The sequence below is a fragment of the Pseudoliparis swirei genome, chromosome 11 (genome assembly GCF_029220125.1).
Source record: "Pseudoliparis swirei isolate HS2019 ecotype Mariana Trench chromosome 11, NWPU_hadal_v1, whole genome shotgun sequence".
Lineage (NCBI taxonomy): Eukaryota > Metazoa > Chordata > Actinopteri > Perciformes > Liparidae > Pseudoliparis > Pseudoliparis swirei.
In genome coordinates this window covers 9,249,829-9,275,470 of record NC_079398.1, presented here as the reverse complement: position 1 = coordinate 9,275,470, position 25,642 = coordinate 9,249,829, and the positions used below count along the sequence as shown (strand labels likewise).

General features: G+C 44.0%; 1 protein-coding gene across 1 annotated transcript in view; it reads right to left on the bottom strand.

Moving 5' to 3' along the window:
* The window catches only part of LOC130202057 (ALK tyrosine kinase receptor-like), a 404,628-nt gene that overhangs the window by 244,003 nt on the left and 134,983 nt on the right, over positions 1 to 25,642 (bottom strand). The window contains 2 exon segments of the mRNA XM_056427354.1: positions 1,440 to 1,604; positions 12,105 to 12,215. Coding sequence (XP_056283329.1) covers positions 1,440 to 1,604; positions 12,105 to 12,215 — 276 coding nt within the window.

Here is a 25,642-nt window from a genome sequence, read left to right as displayed (position 1 = left end):
AGATCCATATTCAGGGAAAGTAAGCAAATCCGACTTGATGGCGGAGATAATGTTTAAAGACAAGATTACAACCGAAGATTAAAACCTGGTGGGGACAAAGATATTTATTACTGAAAATAATTGTCCCCCTCAGAGTGAACATTTCACTTCGCATTACAGCTCAGAATGTCATGGTTTGAAAATAAATTAATACATTTGAAAAAGTAATAAGCAGAATGGTATCAACAATGGGTAATTTTGGATAACATTGGACTGAAATATATTACATTACATTAAGGAGTAATAAGAGGCTAAAAGCACATTTAAAGGGCTAGTGTGCAGCATTTAGGGGCGTCTATTGGGTGAAATAAATATATTATTCAGACATACGTTTTAGTCGTGTATTTAAATGCAGCTTGACATTAAATCGTTGTGATTTGTTAGCCTCTTCATATCTAGAGCGTCTCCGTGTCACGGAGTCCGCCATGTTGCTCTGCCGTGTTCCTACAGTGGCCCAGAACGGACAAACTAAAAACTGCTTCTCGTAAAAGCCGGTCACATTGTCTTTGTTTTGCTTCACCTGAAGGCCAACACAGTTCTCCAACACTCTGATGTCGACGCGTTTGTGGAGGTTTGTGTAATAAACGTGAGTCACGGCTACAAAATGCTAAAAGTGTAACGCTGCATAGATCTTATGCACATTTCTTATCAGTTTGGATTGTTTCCATACTTCCAGCAACTTAGGCAAGATTAAGGCGAGTGGAGGGGTAATTACTCTGGTAATTACATGGTGGTACGTGATTATTACCTCTTTATTATCAACACTAATACCCATCTTATCATGTTTTTACCCACGTTTAATGTAAAGTGCTACCAAGGGTTGTGGCATAGTTGGAAAACTCTTATTTGATCAAGGTACCTGATGATATGCGTTTTCTTTTCTTTTACCCCAAATTACATGGATCCTTCTGGTAATGCTTCATTTCAACTCCATTCTCTTACCAGTCAAATAAGTATATTCCACCTGTTTTCCAATTTCCTCCAGCAATCCAGTTATCTGGTCTCAGACATGCGGCTCATGATAAGAAAATAAAATAAAAACATTTAAGGAAATAAATAGACTCCTCCGTCTCCCTCCATTTCACCATCACCTCGGGAGATAAAGCGACAGAGACGTTTTTCTCATCTTCCGAGGTATGAAAATGAATGATGCGGGGCGCGTGGAAGATTTGAAGGCAGGGCCGTACGAGAGGTCTCAGACTACTGGCTCAAGTAACTATATTCAGCCCTTTGTTTGAGAAAACTTGAGGAAAAGTAATACGGTGTGTATATTTGGCTATTTACACCCCGGCCAAGTTCATCAAGTTCAGCGTGACCAGAGAATATGAAAGTATTAAGAGAGATTGAGGAATTTAGTTGAAAAATGAAATTCCCCTGCAACTAGGGGGGAAGCGAGATACCTTCGTTCTTACCTTCCTCCCACCCATGGGGGCTTCCCGCCTTCTTCTCGCTTTTCTCGTTCCTCTCCTCCCGCAGGTCCCCTGCAGCCACGATGCTCCAGGTGAACTCTGGGATACCCTCCAGCCGCCGGTCACACGGTCTGCTGCTGCCCGGGCATCGGTGATCTGCAGGGACACCAGAGGCGTTTACACATGAGGCGCCTGAAACCGATGGCGGCGACATCAGAGTGGAAAAGGTTAAAAACGCAGCACAAGCTGTTCAAGAATACAATAATAGTATTAAATACATAAACTGCCGGGGGAAAAGAAGGCGGTCAATCGAATAAACAAAAGGTTGCCGCAGCGGGATCTGTTCTTGAGGCTCTGGCTTCTTTGACTACACGGTCGGAAAACCGTTTATTGAGACTGTTGCAGGAGCTTATAAATATTCCACAGTTTGACTAAAACTTTCAAAAGATCAGAAGGAAAAGGTAATAACGGGCTCAGGGAAGAAATAACTTGTCAGTTATACATATATATATATATTGTAGATTTAATGGCCTCATCCTTTTTGGTTGCACAACCTTCCATCTAGCGTTGAAGCAAGAAAGGCTTCAATGACAGACCCGAGGGGTGTGTGTGTGTGTGTGTCATACAAATTCACTGTCCATTTAAATATTGCTGCTGTCAGAACATGAGCTGCCTGTGGTAGAAGTTACGATATTTCATTATTGCTCTTATAGCCTCCCTGAAAAATGTATTTCAAGGAGAAAATTAAGGGTCAGCTTTCCTCCCACTCATCCTCTGTCTCCTTTCCTGTCTCTCCTTTCCTTCGCGTCCTTCCCTCGCCGTGGACGGACCTCGCGTAGACACGTTCCCCGTGGCTCGGTAACTTCGCCGTTTGAGGGCTTGTGTGTCACTTTCAAACAACTTCTCGTGCCATCGGCTCTGGAGGTGAGGAAGTGCAGTGTCCACACGTTTATAGAATAAAGTGGTTCCTCCATCCGGGTTTTAAAACATGGACGAGTATGTAAATGAAGACCACGTTAAAGCTATGGACATACAAACCTATGTGTGCAATAATGCTATGCTGCGTTAGCCGGATATTTGGTAAAATAAAAAAAGGTCACAACGATTAACATAATCTTTTTTTCTTACAGTTTTAAAAAGTGTAGTTTTATGCAGCAGAAAGGTGGCAGTGAACGAGATGTTTCTCACAGCTCAAGTACGACTAATCATGTTTCAGCCCCCCCCCACACACACCATCTCTTTCATTTTTGGGATTTGGTGTAGCTGCCTTAACACCCCAGAAATATAGCATATTGAAGTAATACCAATTTGACACGGCAGTTTGGTTGAGGATGCTCGATGTGGCGGCATAAGATACATCAGAAATAAACATGACATTTCACACATCATTTTGACAGTGTGGCTGCTATATGAATACATATTTGTATTTATATATATACGAAAATATCACCAGTAGTAAGATGTGTTATTGAGGTTATTTTGAGATATCACTTTTCTTATATCTTGAACCTGAGAGCAGGTATCGCTTCATAGGCACCAGGAAGAAGGCGACTAGATCTGAATTACCAAAGATATTATAACCAAAGCAGATGAACGACTGTCAGAGCGTCTCATTTTCAAACACCTGGCTCAAAATGTGAATTGAAATGAAGCTACTCGGTCAAATTTAGGGGGAAAAAAAGGTTGTTTTTTGGTCTAAATAAGTTTGCTACTTAAGGTACGTTAATTAATGACATCATCTTTTTGAGACAGGGCTGAATTTGAACACAGCCTGCAACACACAGGGTTCCTTCTGTCCTAGATTAACCATACAGTACGCACACACACACACACACACACACACACACACACACACACACACACACACACACACACACACACACACACACACACACACACACACACACACACACACACACACACACACGGTATGCTGCCTGCTGTTTTTCTTTTGTTAAACTGAAATCAGATGATAGTCCCAATTTTTACTCACTGCATTAACCGACAATAACACCAGTCGAACTCTTGTGATCACTGATAAAAATCTGAGCTTTCCTTGTACTGGCTGAGAAGGTCCACAAAGGAACTGTGAAAAGGCCAGAAAGTGGAAACACATTAAAATGGGCAATTGGCGTCAATCCACAAGTGGGAAAGCCGACTTTCTCAGCGTTCGCTTGTGCCCGTCTCTTAAGAAATACGAAGCAATTTCCCATATTGATTTTTGGAGGAAGAGCACTCGCGTCAACGGTTTGTAAAAGTTAAGTTTTGACGTTTGTTGTTCAGCCCGTAGAACCCGACAGCACAATGCACACGCCTGTTACCAGAACTGCTGCTCTTCAGATAAAAGGTTCTCTGAAAGGCCACGGAGAACATGTGCCAGTGGCACACAGGGCGGTCATTGAATGTGTTGTAACTCTGTAATGATTCCTTCTGGTCACATGACATCTATTCCTTTGTCCATCCTGGAGACGGATCCTCCTCTGTTGCTCTCTTTTTTTCCCTGTGAACGTTTTTTTTAAATATTTCTTGGGAGTTTTCCCTGATCCGAAGTGAGGTCAAAGGTCAGGGATGTTGAATGTGATACAGACGGTAAAGCCCTCTGAGGCAAATTTTTTATTTGTGATATTGGGCTATACAAAATAAACAGAATTGAATTGAATTGAATGTTTGGGTTTTCGGCATTCAATAATAAACTAATGTTTCAATAGTGCTCTTCTCAAGTCTGCACGTCTCTCAGAGAATGTCTTTTTGCCTGTTTTGTATAATAGCAGCTAGAAATAGATTGGAAAATAAGAGGCAGAGGATGACATGCATCAGAGGGGCAGATTGGGAAAAAAAAGTTTAGTTCTGCAGAAACGAATGAGATATTCTGACGTGATGTGCCTTCAAACCTCAAATCCTGGGATGGAAGCTTCGGCTGTAACTACACTGGAAAGGAAGAGGAAATAAAGATAAAAAAACCGCCAATGGCATAAAACTATATACAGAACACCAGAAAGCGACCTTTACATAAACTAATGTGCGGTCTATAATTACCTCTTCTGTAACCAGCAACGCACACACACGGTTAGATGGTCTCTCTCTCTGGAGTGCATTGTGTTTGATTCATGTTTGACTTTGTTTCTTTGTTATTTTCATATTGTCGCTGCTCATCGACTTCACACACATGCAGAACTTTACTGTAAAATTAAAGTTTCTTCTCGATATTCCATCCTCCTGTATATTCAGCTTCATATTAGCACTATTAAATACCCCTCAGCATTAACAGAGGCCACCCCCTAATCATCTGCAGCACTTAACACATATTATGAGACTTTGAACACAGTTTGGACGAGTTATCAGTGAATTGAGTGAGACGTCGGAGCGGATCCTTAAAGAAGGAGCTTTACCTAATGAGGTGCAGCATCGGGGCCGTGTAATGCCTCTCTTCAAATTACAAGGCTGTCCACTTGAGGAGGCAGCTGCCTTCGGAGGAATCATCGGGGAAGTCGTTTCCCAGCCACTTAGTGGCAGAAAGGGTAATGGCGTCCATGTTTAAAACTCGTCATTTGGCAAAAAACATCGATTCCTGCAGCTGGTTGCCCCCGGGGACCTCGGAGGCTGATGAGATGTGGAGACATTGAGAGGTTCAAGGTCGCGGTGAAAGCTCATTTCCCCCTTCGATTCAATACATGTCCACGTGGCAGCGGGTAGAATGATGCAGTGTGTTCATTAGAACCAGAGCAGCACGTATATTTAGAAGTGTGTGTGTGTGTGTGGGATGGGGTGGGGGCGTATCCACGCAAAACATAAATCACACGTCAAAATATACACGTTTAATTTTGTTTGACTTTTTTATTAATATCGCGAGTACTTTTCTTTTTCTTAACAATAATCTTTCTTAACTTTCCGCACCATGAATATTGGCATCAGCCGATCGAGTTGAACACAATTTAACAAATTAAAAATCTAAAACCATATTCCAGATTGTGGTACTAGCAGAGCGGATCCATTCCACCTGTTTTTATTTCACCGTAGAAGCCCTGGACATGTTCACTGCATCACTTCTTTGTAATATGATAATCCTACGTATCTCCAATAATTTAGCAAAAGGAAACTGGATACAACAACTTACAGTAGTTTAGTTAATACAGCCCCATCTTATGGGGTGGTGAATAGTCTCATCACTATGCATCTTATTATTCTCTTTTGCACTTTTCTTGTTGTCATTTCTTAAAATAACTGCATCAACTCGTAAAAATTTTTTTAAGCGTCGTCCCGGGCGTAGACGCTGTGCTTCCTTGACCCCTCCATCTCCCCATCCGCCCGCCTGAAGAAATCTCCAGCATGTGACACCACGCCACCTTTTGAGAGCGTACCGCGGTCAGTCGAAGTCTTCATGGCGTACGAATGACACGCCCCCAAAAGCAAGAAGAGGCTTTCTCGTGGCACGCCAAAGCACCTGCGTAAATATATTAAAACAACATTCTCCACTCTTTATTACAGTACATGCCAGATAATATGTCGTCTGCTCAGTGGCTTTAAGGGATGCACAGATATTAGTTACACTAGATTTATTTTCAGTAAAGCCATAATAATGACTTCATGAACAGATTTGGTGAATTCAAGCTGTTGTAACAAAAAAACAAAAACTGGCACTGTATTATCTCAATATATATATATATATATATATATTTCAATCTGAGTGAAGTGAAAAAAAAGAAGCTCAATCAAAAGAGTTGCCAGGCACAGATGTTATTTAAAAAAAGGTTGACTCCCACCTTTGCCAACCCAAACACCGTTAACTTTACGTCACCTCATCCAAATGCCGTTCCATCAGCCTGCAAGAGCACAATATTGATTTATCTTTACTCAAAGTGTTTTGTTTCTCTCCTACTGACCAGATATTTGGGTTCTCAGCACAACAGGCATTGATGATAATTAAAGACAATCCATGAACTCTAATACCCCAGAGATGGTTGTCGTTGGTTGCCGTGATGCTCAGGATCCTAGAGCTTGAAGCCACAAAGACCCGTGTTTTTTTTTTTTTTTTGCAGATGCATCTCTACAGAGAACGTTTAAAGACTTTTAAATCTGTGAAGCTCAAAATGGTAAATTACTGCTTCCTGAATGTAATTTCTTTCCCCAAAACTGAGGCTGATTAAGTTAATTTAAAGACGGACCCAACGTACTGCCACCCAACCCTGTATCACAAAAATTACGTTCGCCCAGACCTAAAATGCAATTTGCAGTTACGTTTGACTGAAACATATTTCTCTCCAAATTACGTTTGACTGAAACGTATTTCTCTCCAGATTAGACCTGTGTTTGGGGCCCTTAGCTCAGAGCTATCGGTCCAAAACTCTAGGGTATTCATATTCAGATGCCCCTCTTTGAATCTGAAAAGAATCCAGATCTTTAAATTGATTGAAAGTATGAAAAATTAACTAAAAGACTGGTTTTAAGGATCGTACAAGGGTTGTTGGCACGGTGACAATTTTTTCTTGTGAAAGTTTTGGAGGGGATTCCCCCCACGACCTCAAAGTCTTATATTTAGGTAGATATAATATATTAAATATAAAGCAGTAGGGTTATATCTGAGAGACAATTGGGAGGTCAAGGGTCAGTCTGCAGAGTATGCGTGTGTGTGCATGTGTATTTGTGTGGGTGTGTGTGTGCGTGTGTGTGATTCTGCCTGTGTTTGTATGTATGTGAGTGTCTGTATGTGTGTGTCTGAGTGTGTGTCTGTGTGTGAGAGTGTGTGTATGTGTCTGTCATTCTGTGTGAGTGTGTGTCTGTCTGTGTGCGTGTATAAGAGTGTGTGCGCATGAGAGTGTGTGTCTGTGTGTGAGTATGTGTGTGTCTCTGCCTGTGTGTGTGTGTGCGCATGTGAGTGTATATGTGTTTCTGTCAACAACATCCCTTCTCATACTCCGCTAACAACATTGCCATGCCGTTAGCACCTTTAACAGTCGCCATGTTGAGAGCAATGGTGGCCATCTTCCCTTTTTGTATAACAATTAGTCAACTATGTGATTACATGTTAAACATTTTTTTTTTTTAAAGAGGCTGGATTTGCACAGCAGAAGCTCTTGACATCACGTAAATTACATTCCATGATTTATGCCCCTTTGCGGATCGGGAGTGAAAAACGCGCCGACACATTTCCCATTGAAGCCCTTAACTGAGATGATGAATATGTTTATTTCCTGATTACACGAGATTGTGTCTGACCGAGTTTATTTATGTATCCCTTCGACTTTTTATGGCCCAGGTATTCCAGGCAAATTCATTTCCTCTCGAGGGAGCTGTAGCTCAGACACACGGAGGGATAGACGAGTGGCTTTTGAGTGATTTGGTACAAACATCGGGTTTGACAGGTGCGCTAGAGAAATGATCTACGATACGTAAACACAGCGAACTCTGACTCTGCTGCACAAATTAATAAGGACTCGCTTATTTCATGGCTGGTTTTTCTCTATCCAGTCGGAGATGATGTTAATTAGTTGGGCCTCCCTTTTTGCAGAGCGATTACACTTGTCCTCCCACATCCCTGGTTTTGAAAATGAGAGATTTTGAGTTTGATTGTGACTGAATGCGTTTATTGAAATCGAGCAACAAAGAGAGAGAGATGTCTAGAGGAAGAGTATTACGGTGGACAGGGTGATGGCATGTATGCCCCGCGACATTTTTCTGATTCTACATCAAAAGGAGATCAAAGTAAAATGTCAGGCTTTCCAATTCCTGTGAACTCCCTCCTTCATCTTATCCATGGCATCCACTCTTCAAAACTACAAAGGTGGCACACGCTGGCAGGAGGTCAAGAGAAATACTTCACTACAGACTCTCTACGCCTTGAAGAAACTACTGACAACCCCCCAAACCACAACATAAGCCTTGTTGCCTCACAGGAGGTTCAAATCAGTGATGATAGTTTCCCGTTGTTTCGGCATCGGCAACTCTGAGCCAGACCAAGCAACAGCAATAAACTCTCGTCAGCTAATCCTGTTTTTTATATTTCCATTCAACATCCAAGACAAACTTCACATGACCAACAGATTCCGTGCAAACTGAGCAGATGTTTCCATTAATTTCATCATCTTGTTTTTTTTTGTACTCCGTCATTTCATTCCTGATACACTTAGAAATATATCTGTCAAACATCACTCGCCTTATTCACTCCTGAGTGGGGAATGTGTGACGCTGTGATACTGATGAGTCCTCGGTGTTTGAAGAATGCAAAGTGAGATACTGATAACTGGTGTTCAAAATCTTTTATGCGATCCTATTGATGCAGTATTTTATTTGATCATAACACTTGGATGTGACATTGAATAAATGCCATTAAATCTCTGAACATGTTCGGCCTTAAATGTGAATATTGCCATTATATTAAAAATGTAACCTTTTTCGGTTATTCCTTTTTCATCATTCACCCATGCAAACCAAGGCTCTTGATCAATGAGATTAATTTAATAATCGACAAGATGAAATACATGTGCAAATAAAACAATGGGCACACAAGAAGGGAAATGTGATCTCATCTCTACTAATTATGTTTGAATACACTTGAGAGATACCTCAGGTTAGAAAATGGTTTTCATAGGTACAGTACAAGCCTTTTACACGTACAAGGAAACGATCAAGGACTCGGAGCAGAGGAGGCAGGAGGCTATGGGGGGCAGCAGGTGGCGAGTGTCCAGTCGGTCTGCGTTGGTTTTTGTTCGAGGTAATAAATGCCAGCGGACAGCAGATGCTGCAGGAACAGCTGAGATATATCACCGTAGCCTAAAGCAATGTGCACCGAGCCGTGTAGTCGAGGCCCGCCCTTTCCTCTCAGCGTCCTCTAAAGCGGTCCTACACAATGCAACAACGCCTAATCACTTGGTCCCCCAAGTCACACACATGTCCTCACATAAACAATCAGTAAGAAGGCAATGTAATACTAAATATTGAGTGAGTAAACTGTTACATTTGTACTTGTTCAATCAACAATGTGGCAAAGAGCACAAGATTTGTGGTAATTAAGATTTCACTTGTTTTCTCTGAACTGTGCCACTTGACTCGTTTGGAGTCATCTGGCTTTTATAGCCCAGATGTTATCCTTCCTGCTCCAGCCACATCAAGTTCGGTCTACTAATCATTCAGAAATGTATATATATATATATCTATATTGTTTAATGTTACTCCTTTTATGGTTAGACATGCAAGAGATGAGAGATTAGAGCTGTGCTTGTGTGAAGTCATATGAAATGCAGTCGGCTTTGTGCTTGATGGATTGATTGATTGATTGATTGATTCGGAGACGGCGGCGGGTTGACCGGTTGTCTCACTGACACCAATTACAGTGAGGTCCACCGCTGTCAGAGCCACGAGCAGAGGGGGGGAAAGGTCCCGGGGTTCCACGGGCAAGGATGTGTTTCATAAACAGTTTGAGTGGCAGTTCGATGCTGGCGGGACATTGAATCATCACTTCCAGGAAGACCTTCCACCTTCCGAAAAAGGTTGGAAAGGGGCAAAAAAAAAAAGAGAACAACAAGTCATGCTGGAGCTGTTGCCAGCGAGTGATTGGAATTGGGCTTGAGAGCCTGACGTGCCACTGATACACACTAGGCTCACTCGCTCTGACGCTCGCACCCAGCGGGGGCGGAAATATTGGGCTCCAGCTTTCAGATCACTTTTTCTAACTCCTCAGACTTGTTTTTCCTCCTTTAAAAGCTCTGCTTTCTGATTCAAACCAATGCCTGGATGATGCAGTTTTTTTATTTCCCCCCAACTAGTCCCAAATGTCATGTGGTGGAAATGTTGCCGCTTCTTATGTCACACGGTAGCCTCAACGCATGTGCTGTGCTTTCCCTACACTGTTGTACATAAACAATAAATCCATCAAAAGAGTGTTCGTGCAGATTGAAGTTGGCTAGTTAGTTAGCTAGCTAGCTTACCAATTACACCACGCTTTCACGATACACTCCTGACGGCAAACGAGCCGAACGGAGGGCTGGCGGCCAGCGGTGGGGCCGGGTCCATCTGTCAATCTGTTAATCCCCCACGGCTCCGAGACTACACAAATGCCGAAAGCTCTGCGACAGCCAAACTAGATGCCTTGTGGCAGGGGGGTGATACGGACCGGTCGCGGGGGTTAGCTAGCTCACTAATTACTGTCCAATTTGTGATACTTAAACAATAAATCCATCAAATTCAATGGCAGTAAATATGCGAATTGACTACGACTTCACTAGTCACCAACTCATCACCCCGTCTCACTGATCCACTGTGTGCCTTCACATGTACGCTGATGATGTTTGTCAGGCTTGAATCCCTTTTGCATATATATGGCTGATTAAAGCCGGTAGTATGAACAGAAACCTCGGAATTAGCACAATCTAATGCGGGAGGCTGCGGCTCCTTTTCTGTATGAAAATGTATACATGTTTACAAGCTGAGCAAAATGGCTTTAAAATCTATTTATTTTACCAGCTGCAGTAAAGTGCTTGTGATGGTATCTGTGACATATCGCTGCACCGGAGGCTGACAGTCCATTCAGATTGGTGAACTGCGAGAGGAACATCTAACGCAATCACATCATCCACATGAGGACATCTGTTCTTAGCATAAACAAGGCTTTTAGACTCAATGTTCTCTTAACAGGGATGCACATCAGAGTTACTGTTCTCCAATGCCGTCAAGGATTCTTTACATTAGGATCCATATGAAAAAATATGCAATAAACCCTGAATGTTGTAATTTTACAGTAAATTCGTGATTTGATCATATATTATATATTGTAGGGAATTCATCTGCAGTCCACACCTTAGTTATAGGATATTAATGTTTTAGCTCTACCTCTCCCTCTCTCACATTACGTTTGGCTTTTAAAGTTGATTAAATAAGCTATATCTGTTCTTGTGGTTCTTACATGCTTCAGCGGAATGAATGATTATAAAAAAAGTGAAAAGATAGTTTCTTAATGCATAGATGTATTGTTTAAGGGAAACCTTAATTATTTTGAATTTCTGTTTTGGCCAAACCTTTCCACAATTTTAAATTGCTTCTTACTTTACATGTTCTTATTTTTTCCAGCACCTTGGATATCTAAATTATTCAAACTGGCATACTCTGCCTGACTCTGGGTTTCTCCTCGAGCATTACATAATGGATGATTCATTCCAACACATTTGTCGTACAGTAAAATACATATTGGTATAAAATGTATCAGCTAAGATAATCGTTTTAGTCCCGCAGCGTGTACATTGACATATAAAAGAGCAGGTTAATGTTGCGAGATTTGTGAATATACAGTACATGTGTACAAATGAAATGAAAGGTAGAAAGTAATGTTTATTTTCTACTCCTATTTTCTCATAACCAGCCCATTCCTTCACAGGCATTAATTATGACTTCTTCCACAAGCACTGGCAGCTTCCAGATGTGTTTGTCACGGTTACTGGGCGTTGCTATTTTTCTGGGTCCTTGAGTGAGCCAGAGACGCTCAACAGAAGCCCAGTTGTGTGATGGCGTCGCCGGTGAGGACGGTAGAGGACATGCTGGACGGAGATAGATACTGATAGAGAGTCGATGCCGGGTGTCACGGCCGATCGGGGGCAAAGGATCTTTGGAGGACAGTCGCGCGTTAGCCCGTCCGTCTGCCTGAGGAGAACTGACGATGTCCCGACTCACCTGACACGGGCACGGAGTCGCTAGGAAAGCTCAGGTCATCCTCGGCCAACCAGGAGAAGCTCCAGTACCCTCTAGGAACGCCGGCAGCAGCACGGCTAGCCAACGGTTCACCTGCGGAGAACAGAAAGTCCACAATTCAGAGAATGTTTCTCACAGGACAAGAGATCTTGAAAAAACTGTTATTCCTCATTCAAGGACATAATGATTACTGCTTGCCGCATTTATTCAGGCTGACTGTCTGCCATCGATTTGGTATCCATGTCGAGGTAACACATACTATCTTTCACAACTCCTTCTGTTTTGAACCTGTCGGTGACGGGCTTACGTAGTGTTCTTCGTGAGCTGTGTTAACAGAAACACGCCGTTTCTGCTCGCCAATTGCATACATTTGTTTTAAAGTTGACATGGACACGGGGAATGCTGGCTGCCTCCAGAAGAAAGCCAGCAACATATAGAGACATCACACACCCGGGGCGCTCTGTTTGTTCCACTGCCATCAGGTGGAAGATTCAGGACTATAAAAAACCCGGACTAACAGACTGAGGAGCAGATTTTCCTCCAAAGTGGTTTCCTGCATCACCCCCTCACCCCACACCCAGCACCCCACCCAGCTAGCACCGGACAGTGCTGCAGGGGGACCAAAATACACAATAACACAACACTTGTTCACTTTTAAGCCATTGATGCCTGTGTTTTATGTTTTATTTATTCCTATTTATTTTTAAATGTCTTGTTCTAAATTAGAATGTCCTGTCTTAATGTTTGTATGCATGTTTTTACTGTTGATGCTGTACTGACTGATGAGTCGCCAACTAAATGTCATTGTATGACATAAACATCCTCACCTTAAAGTTAGTTTTGGGGTTTTCCAAACAATAAAAACCCCAGGTTAGTTTTTGGAAGTTATAATGGTTGAGGTTTGTTCGGTAAGATAATTACATTGGAAACTTTTGTATGTGAAGAACGCAATTTAAAACATCTCCATGTTGACTTGGTTTCACGCAGGACACAAACGTCTCTGAATTTCCCCCCTGAACCTCCGGCCTATGGGGTCCTCTTCGCTCTCCTGACCTCGTTAGTTGGTCTGATCAGCTAATAATGTCGCGGATGGGCTTCCCGTGGAGTTGATTGAAACCCTGGTGCGTCACAAAGACATGTAAGGTTGCGTTATCAAACCGAGGGCCGCTGACCGAGCCTCGGTATTTGAGGCGTTGGGGTTGACTGATGTCGTATTCATGTGGTAGTCCAACTCACTAAATCGCTCAACTTCAAAATCAAATTGGAAGTCAAGAGACATTCACAGTACTGGTGCTGCAGATTAATAGCTACAGAAAATGAGCAGTGGGACAATGAAAGTCCCAGGGCCCATATGAAATGGCCATTGGATATCGATATGCTCTGCATAATTACCTGAAGACGAGTTTGCGCGACTCCTTTTTCACCTTCTACTACGAGATCGAACAGAAGTCCGTTACTGTAAAGGAGACGCAACAACTTTTTACACTTTTACTTCTGTACTCATTCCTCCCCCCCCCCCCCCCCCCATGCTGTCATCACATACGAGTGCATGTAAACACCATCGTTCTCACTTAGTCCATAGTCCATGGGTAATGAGCTCACAGTCACAGAGCAATCCACCACTGCCCAGGGAGACGCCAGCATAAATCCTTCAAATGAGCCTCCAAGAGCGACTCAGCTTAAACACTACCTTCCTGAAACTGGTTTCCGTCAAAGAAGAAATGCATTAAAAGATGTCGACTCACATGACAGATACATGGATATTCTACGCTATCCTTCCATGTGGGAAGAAGAATGCATGTTTACCTTGTTTGAAATAAAATCCCTTTATCTTTACAAAAAGGACGGCTGTGTGTGCTTTTAATAAACCGCGACGTGAAACGACACCTCGGCGTTCACGGCTTGTGTCTTCGCCAGCGTTGCCCGATCGGCTGAGAGCGAAGCGATTCGTACACGAGATGGAAGAAGGGTCAAGCGCAATGACAGCATGCTTATTTATATGTGAAGTCTCTTTTGTTGCTCCGGCAACAGGAGTGGATAATGTAACGTCGAATCGTCACGTCTCTGCGGATTTATCTCAGCGTGAGAACAGAATTAAAGATGCATTGCCGGGACGAGGGACGAGGATAACAATGATGAGCAGTTGGGTCAAATGAGGAAATGTTTAAAAAGAGTTATGTGCAGTAATGTGCCGAGTGGCCCCTTCTGATGGCTTTAAGTGAGGTGCTTTCAATTTGTCTGCACCTCTTGGAAGGACATAGTCGCGCCCTTCGTTTCGCCCTTCCGAAAAAGGCGGCCATCCCCACATGCTGTCGAGACTCTTCACTTCCTCCGTTGATGGCTATAGACTAGCGGAGACGACCCCGACAGAGAGGCTGGTTTTTTGGGGGTCAACAGCTGTCGCTAAGCAAACTGGAAAGCTGCTGAAGGAGCTGGCTGGCTGCTGTGAGAGGTGGGTTGCGTTGCGACTGGCTGACAAGCCGGCTGGCCGAGTGCCGATCACAGGAGAGGCCTCGTGCTGGGATACGTTGGCAAGCATGTCCTCGTGTCAACGGGTCAAGAAGGCTTGTGGCAGCATATGAGCCTCAGCATGCAGAGCTCTTTATTTGACAGTCCATCAAAGTTACAAACAACACTTTCTGTGGAAGAGCTGTGAACACGAGTCTTCAGCCGGTTGCATTCGCTCACCAACACAGGTTCAACGTATCTTCGTACAACTTGATATCGGAAGGAAAGTTCTGGATCCGTCGTCCCTACGAGGGATCGGTGTGCCTGCACTAGCCTCTGTAATGTGACAGCAACACAACTATTTGGTTAGGTGTATGAAAAGATTGTGGTTTGGAATCAAATAAATACTTTAACCTTCCTCTTGTGTTAGGGTCGGCACCGACCCGTTTTAGGTTTTAAATGCATAAAAGAACCACATAAATTTGTTTATTTTCATCAAGGCTTTTTGACTTTGTCAGGAACCTCTATTTCAACAACATAAAAATAAAACATTTTGTTTCACTAAATTATAAAATGCTCTGGTTGAAATTATGACCTTTGTGTTGTTAGGGTCGGTTTCGACCCGGTTATAAAAATAAGATTATAAAGCAATAATTAGAGCCAAAACTGAAATCATAAGTGCACTGTCAGCCAACACAGTGACAGCCAGCTCCTCTCCCAATCATGTGAGCTTTAGGGGATTCTCATTTTGCATTGTTTTCTACAGAATCTACAGATTTACACAGGCAAAGCTGCGAGTGGCATCCCTGAGAAAAAGGAATACACGTGGTCCTCGATATGACTCCTGGACTGCAGGGTCACAATATCACTTGTGACAATTTCTTTGCCAGCTATGACTCAGGCCACCTGATTATAAAAGAAAGAGGTGTGAGCCAGGTCTGCCCAAGCAGTAATGACAGAAGGACACGCGTATTGTGCTTCAACTGCAAGAAATATCTCTGCAAAGAACACACTAAAAGTGTCACTTTTTGCCGCACATGCATCTAAACACACACATACACATGCAAGTTCTTGCACACAGAGACTTTTACTCTGATTTAGTTTTTTATTAGTTTTGAAACTAGTAATTGATTTCTATTGGTTTGATTTGCTTGATTGGTTGTTTGTTTGACCTGGCAAATCTATATTTTGTGTTATGACTTCTTCTGCTTTTTATTTTGTGTTTGTATTCAAGTTCTATTGCTGAAAAAAATACTTTTTAGCCTTTTTCTTGAAGTAAATATATATGGGTCGAAATTGACCCCAACACTATAAATGTTACTATAGTTAATAATATTAAAATTAAAAAATAAATAAAACAAATATATTTCAGAGATGTGTTCTAATACCCCTCAGTAATATTCAGGTAACACAACAACCCTTTATTTATTTAAATTATTCTCTTGAGGTTCATTTTACAATTTTTTAAATTGAAATATGGTATACTGACAAAGAAAAGGCACAGAAGCCCACACCAAAAACATTAAAACCAATATTTTCATGGATAAAGAACCCTAACAAGGTAACCAAGAGATGATAAACAAATTGGATGATAGATAATTGTTGTTAGTGTATTTTACAGCTGATTTAAGACACGGGTCAAAACCGACCCGTTAACATAAGAGATGGTAACAGAAAGCTAACACAGGAGGAAGGTTAAGGTAAAATAAGTATTGTCGATATACATATGACGTTAATTTAGTTCCAAAGTTACGAAACAAAAGTACGTTAGCATGACTGTTGACCGCGGTCGCCTGGGTGAAAGTCCTGTGTGCATTTGATTAAATTTAGGCAATTAAACTTAAGCTCGGTTGGATTAAGGTTTATTTGTGGTTGGTCTTAAAATAAGCATGTTTGTTCAGTAGCATTTATGAGAAAAGATAACTCCTTACTTACTAGATTGTTGTTCCCACAGCTGCATCTTAATTATGCTCTCAAATCATAGCTCCCTTCGCTGTGTTGTGACAATTTCATAAATCAGACGTGGGCGGGTTAAATAAGTCTGGCAGGTGGAGAGAATCTGAGCAAATTCTTATTAAATAGGGAGAGGTGCATCTTTAATTAAACTGTTTACCGTGTGTTGTCTTTAACAAATCATTAATGTTGGTTAAGTTGGCCAATAAAAAACCCTCGCCGGAATAATGTTCAAAACACACTCATGGAAAACACACATGCACACGCGCACACACACACACACACCAGTGCACAAACAGCCTGCAGTCCAAGTGCAATTCACCACCACAGAGGACAGTTAACCCAGCTCAGTGAACTTTTTTTTTTCTCTCTCTTTCACTTTTTCACACTCTCACACTTTCTCTTTCACTCCTTCACTCTCTCTCTCTCTCTCACTCTCTCTTTCACACTCCCACTCTCTCTCTCCCACTCTCTTTCACATTCTCTCTCTCACACCTTCTCTCTTGCACCCTTTTACACACTCTCTCTCACATTCTCTCTCTCTTTCACTCTCTCTCTTTCACACTCTCCTTCACACTCTCTTTCACTCTCTCTTTCACTCTCTCTCTTTTTCACTCTCTCTCTCTCACACACTCTCTCTCTCTCGCTCTCAAATGACAAAAAAATGTCTCACATGTTTGTTTTGAGTGAGATTGAAATGGACGGTTCCTGTCAAATCCATAAATATAGATATATATACTGTAGATATGAGGTACCGCCACATGAGGGAGAGACACGCAGGCCGCCGTGAAAAGGAAGGAGCACTGCAGCACTGTCCGGGCTCTGAAGTGAATCAGATACATGCCTGCTGGCTGCTGGCTGCAGTGCGGGGTGCAAGGGTCCAGTAATGAAGCCAATTACCCCTGAAAAGGGGCGGGATCTGTAAGGGCCAAGAAAAGACGACCAGCTGGCATCTTATGGATTCTGGTGCTTTCTGATATGCTTCATGAAGACCCAGTTCAACAAGAAGACGTCGGGCCATGAAACGCCGGCGGGGCACCAAGCCAGACGGCCGTCAGCGGCGTTGGATTCCCACAGTCCTTTTTGCCCTCTGCCTCGCCATCGCGTCTCCCCTTCATTCAAGATTTACCTTGGGATACATACATTACTGCCTAAATGAATTGATCTCCCGTCCGGCGCAGTGACGAGTCATTAAACGCTCGTCAAAGTCTGCCAGCGCCGCGTCAGCCAGCTGAGGCCCCCGGATTTGGCTGCCCTCGCTGTCCGACAAAAGGCCGCATTGATTTCCATCAGAGGAGCCCACGTGTCCGCTAAGCACTTTCATCAAGACCCTCGCTGGATTCCACGCACGTCGCCCCGACCTCCACCAACAACAAACAAAACATGCGAGACACGCACACAGACACACACACACACAGACACACACACTGGCTCACCGGAGACGTGTACCAACAGAGGCGAGGCGGTGACCTCCACTTCTCCAATTAAAGCAGTCTTTAAAACAAGAGCGCGGCGACAGTAAATAACTCGCCGTGTCTCGTCCGCATTAACAGACGTGGAGTTCTTCCCGGTCGTGTCCCAACGACGAGCATCCAAGGTTAACCGGGGCTAAATAGAGGAAGGCCACCGACTGCGCTTGTTGACAGCGCGGTGGTGGTGGGGGGGGGGGGGGATGAGTGGTTTCTAAGAGGCTTTCGGCATTCGTCATCATGTCTGTTTTTAGGATAAACCCTGTAAACAAGCCGGGGATTTGATTCCACTGTCAACATTGACTCCAGACCTCTAGTCGTGCAACCTTTTCTCTGCAGGAAGAGAAGACTCACTTCTGTCCTTCGCTCTCTCGCCGGCACTGAACTTTCAAAGATGGATGGCAGCGTGGACGCTCTCCAGCTTTTATTTATGTTGTGTTGCAGTCTGAAACGCTGCAGAGTAGCACCTGAAGCTTTAAGAACACCCCCCCCCCCCACACACACACACACACAAAAAGAAAAAGCGCAGTCTTCATTGCAGGAAGACGCCATTTTAGCAAAACGACGACAATAATGGGGGGACATTTTTTTGTTTGAAAATTTTGAAAGGCAAGAGGGCAGTGGTGCAATATTACATTAAAGGGGTCATATCATGTCAATTCTCAGGTTCATACTCGTATCTCGGGTTTCTGAATACACCTGTATTCACCCAATTCAATTTGTTTTTCAATTCAATTGGCTTTATTGGCATGAATATATTGCAACAATAATGTTGCCAAAGCATCAAGACACAGCAACACACTGAAGCCGCGTGTCCCATGTCTTTGATTGAAAAAGAAAGAAAAGTGATGGTGTGTTCACCCTCTGTCTGACACGCTCCGTTTTTTGGCGCCTGTCTCTTTAAGACCCCCATACCGATAGAAGCTCCTGTGATCTGCCGGATGTGACTGTGTTGCTGCCCCCAAAAGTTTTCCGGTTCGATCCCCGGCTCCTCCCGCCGTGTCAAAGTGTCCTTGAGCGAGACACTGAGCCTCAAGTTGCTCCCCGGGAGCTTTACAGCACACCACTGCTCTTATAAGGCGGACGAGGGGTCAAACGCAGGGGTCAACATTTCAAGTTTGGTAGGCACAAGCACTGGAAAAGGGGAAGTTTTCTTCTTTTTTTTAATAATGATATGCCCTCCTTTAAACGCAGGATCTTGAACTCCCGACAGCGAACCGCAGCGTATGATGACACAGCGGCGACGCCAAACACCGGCCCCAGCTTCACAGGGATGCCTTCTGATAGCACCTTAGACGACCCCCCCCCCCACACACACACACACACACTCACTGTAAGTATCAAGTGCTGGGCCGTCTCTGGAGGTGAACACCAGATAGCTTTGCTTTCTTTTGAAATCACAGAAGTGAACACACGGCTCCAGTCGGAAAGCATTATCTGGAGGAAGAAAGGGTTGCTCGGTGACAATGAAGATGTCAACTGGGCCTCCCCGACGCTCATTAAAGAAAATGAGTTTTGTACACTGCAATTGCGCTTTCTCTCCCTCTCTCCCTCTCTCTCTCTCTCTCCCTCTTCCTCTCTCTCTTTCTTCGAGGCTTCGCTGCACCAGCTGCACTCCCCAAACACACAGCAGCACCTATTACCAGGCAGCCCATTACTCACAAACAGCGCATGAACATGACTCATCCCCAGGAACAGAGGGACTCCTTTAAGTTGCTATAAGTCTCGTTTGCCATGCTTCAGAAAATAGCTCGTGGCCACAGGGTGTCCGACTTAATGATGGCAGCGCTAATTTAATTATGTGTACGAGACGAATTCCCACTTCACGCATATATATATAAATATATTACAGGACTGTCTCAGAAAATTAGAATATTGTGATAAAGTTCTTTATTTTCTGTAATGCAATTAAAAAAACAAAAATGTCATGCATTCTGGATTCATTACAAATCAACTGAAATATTGCAAGCCTTTTATTCTTTTAATATTTAATATTTTTTAATTGCATTACAGAAAATAAAGAACTTTATCACAATATTCTAATTTTCTGAGACAGTCCTGTATATATATATATAATATATAAATATATATATATATGAATGTATATATACATATATTTATATATATAAATATATATATACATATATATAACATATATAAATAAATATATAAATGTATTTATATATATATATGAATATATATATATATATATGAATATATATATGCATGCAAAGTTAGTCATTATCATATTTGTCCCTGTAATTTGGGTCTCATTAAAGGAAATTAAGGTCTGTAAATCAAAGTCTCCCCCCTCCCCCTGTATCACAGTTTACTATCCAGTGATAGTCGTATATGCTGAGAACAGCTGTTAATGGCTGATTCTGCATGTGTATGAAGGCATGAATACATCTTGTATGGGAGGGGCCCCGTAGAGTCGGACCCTGCCTCAGTGAGCCCCCGTTGGATCGGGCCTCTCACCCGTTGACATTTATTATCTAGTAACTGTTTTGAAACCTCGCCCACAAAAAAGGTTATTTCCTATATTAATTACTGATGCCGGCTCTACCTGGAGTTCTTGAGGGAGCCTCTGTTGGATCCAAAAAGCTAAACGATTATAAATAAAGACTTGATGGAATGAAGTACATTTTGAATTTGAAGATTTAAAGCATACGGCCTCTCCACAGGCCCGAGTCTCGTTGAGCCAGTCGGCTGCTCACGACTTCCGCAGCACGTCTTTGCTCAACTTCAGCAATTTAAAAAAAGGGACTCTACACATGCCTGTAAACAAATGTTTTTGATAGTTTTGCAGTTTTCAGACCCCCCCCCCCCCAACTCCTCCATTTCATGTAGGCTTTTCTTCTCAGCATGTGATAATCAACACAGTAATTGACGTACAGATGAATACCAAATAACAGTCATACAACATGGTAATAGGGATGTTTTTATGCTCCAGAATGACAAACTGAATGGAAACCAGAACACGCGTCCATACCCCCCCCACCTCCAATCCCCCCCTCCTTCCGTCCGTCCACTCCTTTAGTTGGCGCTACGTCTCCGGTGACGGTTTCCAGCGCAACGGGTTAAAATTAACCACGTTCACATTCTCGAAAAACCCGACGCCGGAGCCACATGACCGATTCCCAGAGCTCATCGGAGCCCTTTCCTCCACTTCAAAGCCTTTGGAGCGTGGTGATGTAGCGCCGTTTGTTTCGTTACATCATCAAAGCGCCCGGCGAGCAAGATCTGAATCGACTGAGGCACTGAGCAGTTCTACAGAGCCCGTCTTAGACAACTGACGTGTGTGTGACGTGTCTGGCTTAGTTTGATATTTCATGCACATACATTATGAATCATTCATCAAAGAGGAACTTTCAAAGCCGCGTTCACAACAGGTGATCCGATCAGCAGGTGGAACCACTGCGGTTCCCTATTGACGGAGCCATTACCACTGTGGGGCCAACACACTGAGGCCATGGCTGTGGCTACATGACTGTGGCAGCGGGGGGGGGGGGGGGGTCAGGGAACGGTGTCTGATTGACCATCTGTGCTTGTGTGTCTGCGAGGCTGTCTCTGTAAAGGAGCCGGACAGACTGAAGACGAGAGTGGAGAGCAGAGACACAGTCTGCGGTCTCAACGGAATAAAGTTTATTACCGAATATCCCTCTGGTTGCTCATTCCTTGGTGCTTAGAGGGGGAACCTACTGGTGACGGCTACAAACCTGTCACAGTGATGAAGTTAAATCACACACACACACACACACCCTGCTGTGTGCTTTGCTCTAAACTAGCTGTTCCTCACGAGAGGGCTTTCCTTTTTTTCTTTTTTCTTGCAAATTACCCAGCAAGCAAATGTAAGAATGACGATAAAAAAAGGTGGAATGAAGGAAGCCCATGTGAATATGGGGAGGGGGGGGTGGTCAGACTGGCTGTGGCACCTACATGGTGTTGAAAGAAAGAAAGAAACCCAACACTTGTTGGTTCGTGCACACAGAGGAGGGAAGAAGCTCATTTCTTCTTTTCTCTCTTCTGAGGTGAGAGGACGTTTTACGAGCTTTTACCAAGATAATAAAAAACAGCTCCACAAACTGCAACCGCAACGTGAGGAAGCCGTATTGTTCGGGAGCGTTACAGAGAAAAACGTGAATCACATGTAATGAGTGAATCATTAGAGACGTGCTATCGGTCCATAGGTGTCACATGAAGAGGACGACACCCCGGATGGTGTGAGCTGCGTTCGGCTTATAAACAGATACATAAATAGCGCCCGTGCTGGGGGGGGGGGGGGGGGGGAGGATCTGCCCCACGCCGCCCATTCACGATCAAGAGGGACCCCTCGTTAATTAAAGCACGGCTAAGCATGTCTAGCGCACACTGGCTGCTCTCAAATTAAGAGAGAATATGAGGGGGATGTTTTTTTAGAGAATGTTACTGCATGAGGTCAATTGTTAGTTCTTCTTCAGAAGGTCGATGAGAGCGTGGGTGGAAGGGGGGGGGGGCTCGTGTCACTGCAGCCACAGTACACTGTTTGCCGTTCATTCATCTGCAGCTGCAAGAGAGAGAAAGAGAGGTGGAGAGAGAGAGAGGTAGAGAGAGAGAGGTAGAGAGGTAGAGGTAGAGAGAGAGGTAGAGAGAGAGAGAGAGGTAGAGAGAGAGAGAGGTAGAGAGAGAGGTAGAGAGAGAGAGAGAGGTAGAGAGAGAGAGAGGTAGAGAGCCCAGCATGTGGATCTGAAGTGAGCCTCCATCACGTCTCCAGTAAACTCAGTTTCACACCCAACTTTTTCACTTGGTTTCCATTTGGAGTCTTTTGCATTCGATGGAGCAGTTTTAGGATCAGAAATAGGTCATTTTCCTTTTTTCCTTCAAAAAAAAATAAAGATATCACCAGCATCCTCCTGCTTTCTGCTCCGTAACCAGGCAACACAGTTACAGAGAGAAACAACCCTGAGAAGGAAGGAAGCGTGTCCTGTGGTTACAAAAATAATGATAGACAGTTACCCCAAATGTCTCGTGTTTCTCGGTTGACTTGAACGCACCAGCCGTGTTGACTGCTAGCTAGCGGTCAGCTACAGGCGTCGAGATTATGATTTGTTTCGCTAGCTGCTCCGCCCATCCCCCTTTGTATTCCCCCCGGCTAAAGAGGGACAGCTACCCGGCTCCGGCTTGAGAGAACGCGCCTCAGAGGGATCAGAGACGCTCGCGGCTGACGGAGACGATCACTCACCAGGAGGAAGACAAAAGCCAAACACCCCCCCGCCCCCCCCACACACACACACCCGACTGAACGCTCTCTAAGTTATCGAGAACCGATTTGAAGCCCCCCTTGTCGAGGGTTCAAGGGTCGTTAGGCTCTTGAATAAAGACGTTCTACATGTGGGCTGTCGGGGTCTCTAGTGTTGGAGAAGCAACGTTACGCACGTTCAATCCCCTCCCTGCAACGCCCACACATCTCATTCATTTACAATATTGACTTTCACATCCGTGTAGTTGTGTGTGTGTGTGTGTCAGGAGAGTGTGAACATGTGTGACTTGATGGCAGACATTTCCCGCCGGTGGTGGCAGTTCTGACTCGTGAGTCACAGATCGAGCAAACAACGCCTTATTTAAGAGGCGGCGTGGCGGCGTGGTCTCTCAGAGCTACAGCGACGCGAAGCCACAAATCAAATCCGGGAATTAGCACAAAACAGCCGCTGAGCTGCGACGCGCCAAACACGGTTGCCACGATGTTTGCGACCCCCCCCCCCCCACTGGTCGCAAACATCTTGGCAACACCGCCGTGCACACGGCTGCGCTAACAAACACCATCCATCAGGAAGGAGCCGCCTCCGTGAGGAAGTGGACATGATTTAGCGCGTCGCCTCGCCACTCCCCCGGTAATCACTCCAGGTAATGTAATGCGGGCAGGCTTTTAAAAACTGGAATGGTCCCGACTCTTGACCTGCCATCTTTCCTTCCCCTCTTGTTTTCACCGGCGCATGTTCGGTCGCGCACACACACACACACACACACACACACACACACACACACACACACACACACACACACACACACACACACACACACACACACACACACACACACACACACACACACACACACACGTCAGTCCTTCGAGCATCCTCTTCATACCAGCAGTCTCTCTCTCTTCTGCGCCTCATCCTGTGTAATCACCCCCCCTCCCCCCCCCCCCCCCAGAAGACAGCCACTAGCAGCAAATCATCTCTGTTGCTCCTCAACAGTTTGCCCATCGACGCCTCTTCAGCGTGAAGTGGTTTTCCCACAATGCCCTCTGCCTGCTTTGCGGCCCGCTCACTCCGTGGTTGTTTTTTTAAAGCGTACAATCTAAAAAACATACTCACTCGATATGGTAAACACTTGAACACGTATTACATGTTGAACTGCAGGAACTATGGAATGTTGTAACATCAAAACAACGTGAAGATAAAGAAGTGTGTTGGGTATGGCGACCTCTAGTGGCGAGGTTTTAGATTGCAGTCAACTGAAGTTCCCCACCCTCCCGAAGAAACACAAACGCATTTGGCCGTCTCCACAGCCCGTGTTTGGTTTGTCCGTTCCGGGCTACCGTAGCCACGTGTCGTTATAAGAGGCTCATTCTGAGCCCACAGTGACTGATGAGAACACACTGATTACATTTATATTTAAATTATACCAACAGATCCACGGAAAATAAAAAGTTTGCTGACTTGTTACGTAACGAGCAAGTAAACAAATCCTTCAGTTTTCATTCTGACATAATTAAAAAAAAAGACATTTTGTTGTCGATATATAAGAATATATTCTGAGATGGTTAGAGATATCGTGGGTGGGTTATAATGGAGTAATTACTCATAACTCAACTCTGGTGAGGCAGCCTTTCTTTTCTAAGCGGCGCTCCGATGAGGAACGTCTCCGTGCAGCGGCCTCCCGCCACCTGAGCTGGTTACCGAGAGCAAGCAGCGAGTTATGTTTCACTCATAACTGTGTGTGTGTGTTTTGCTAATCTATATAACAAAAAATGCAATTTCCTTTCCTCCGTCTCCTAGGTTACGTCGCCCAACAATCTGCTCGCCATTTTTCACGGGTTAAGTTGGTCTCGATCTTGGAGAAAGAAAAAAAAAAGTCCACAGCTCGATGACTCTCCTGCTGCACCTGGTTGAGCTCGAGGCCCCCCCTCACCCCCCACCCCCCAGTCTGCATTAAACATTAATGCAAACATCCATTTCACACGGAAACACGGCAGCACAATGTGCTCTCAGTCCTGCTGATCTGAGTGTGTGTGTGTGTGTGTGTGTTGGCAGAGCTGTGGAGGATTTGGCAGTGTGTGTGTGTGTGTGTCACAGTATGTGTCTCTATCGTTTTCCAAAATGTCTATCTCTGTTATTTTGATGTATAACATTATATTTTATTTTCCAGGGTGTTAAACTCAACACACCCGTTTCCCTGTGGAAACATGCGGTTACTTTGATTCCTTTATCGCGTAATGACTTCCTGTGCTTGTTGGTTTGTCTGAAAGCTGTTCTGTGCAAGATTTAAACGCTGGTGGACATTTAAATGAAATTCTGCTTTTGCAAACGGTCACCGGCTCAAAAATATATATAAAATGCTAAATATCAGCGTGCATTAAACGACAGGGACATCTGAGAGCTGCAGTAG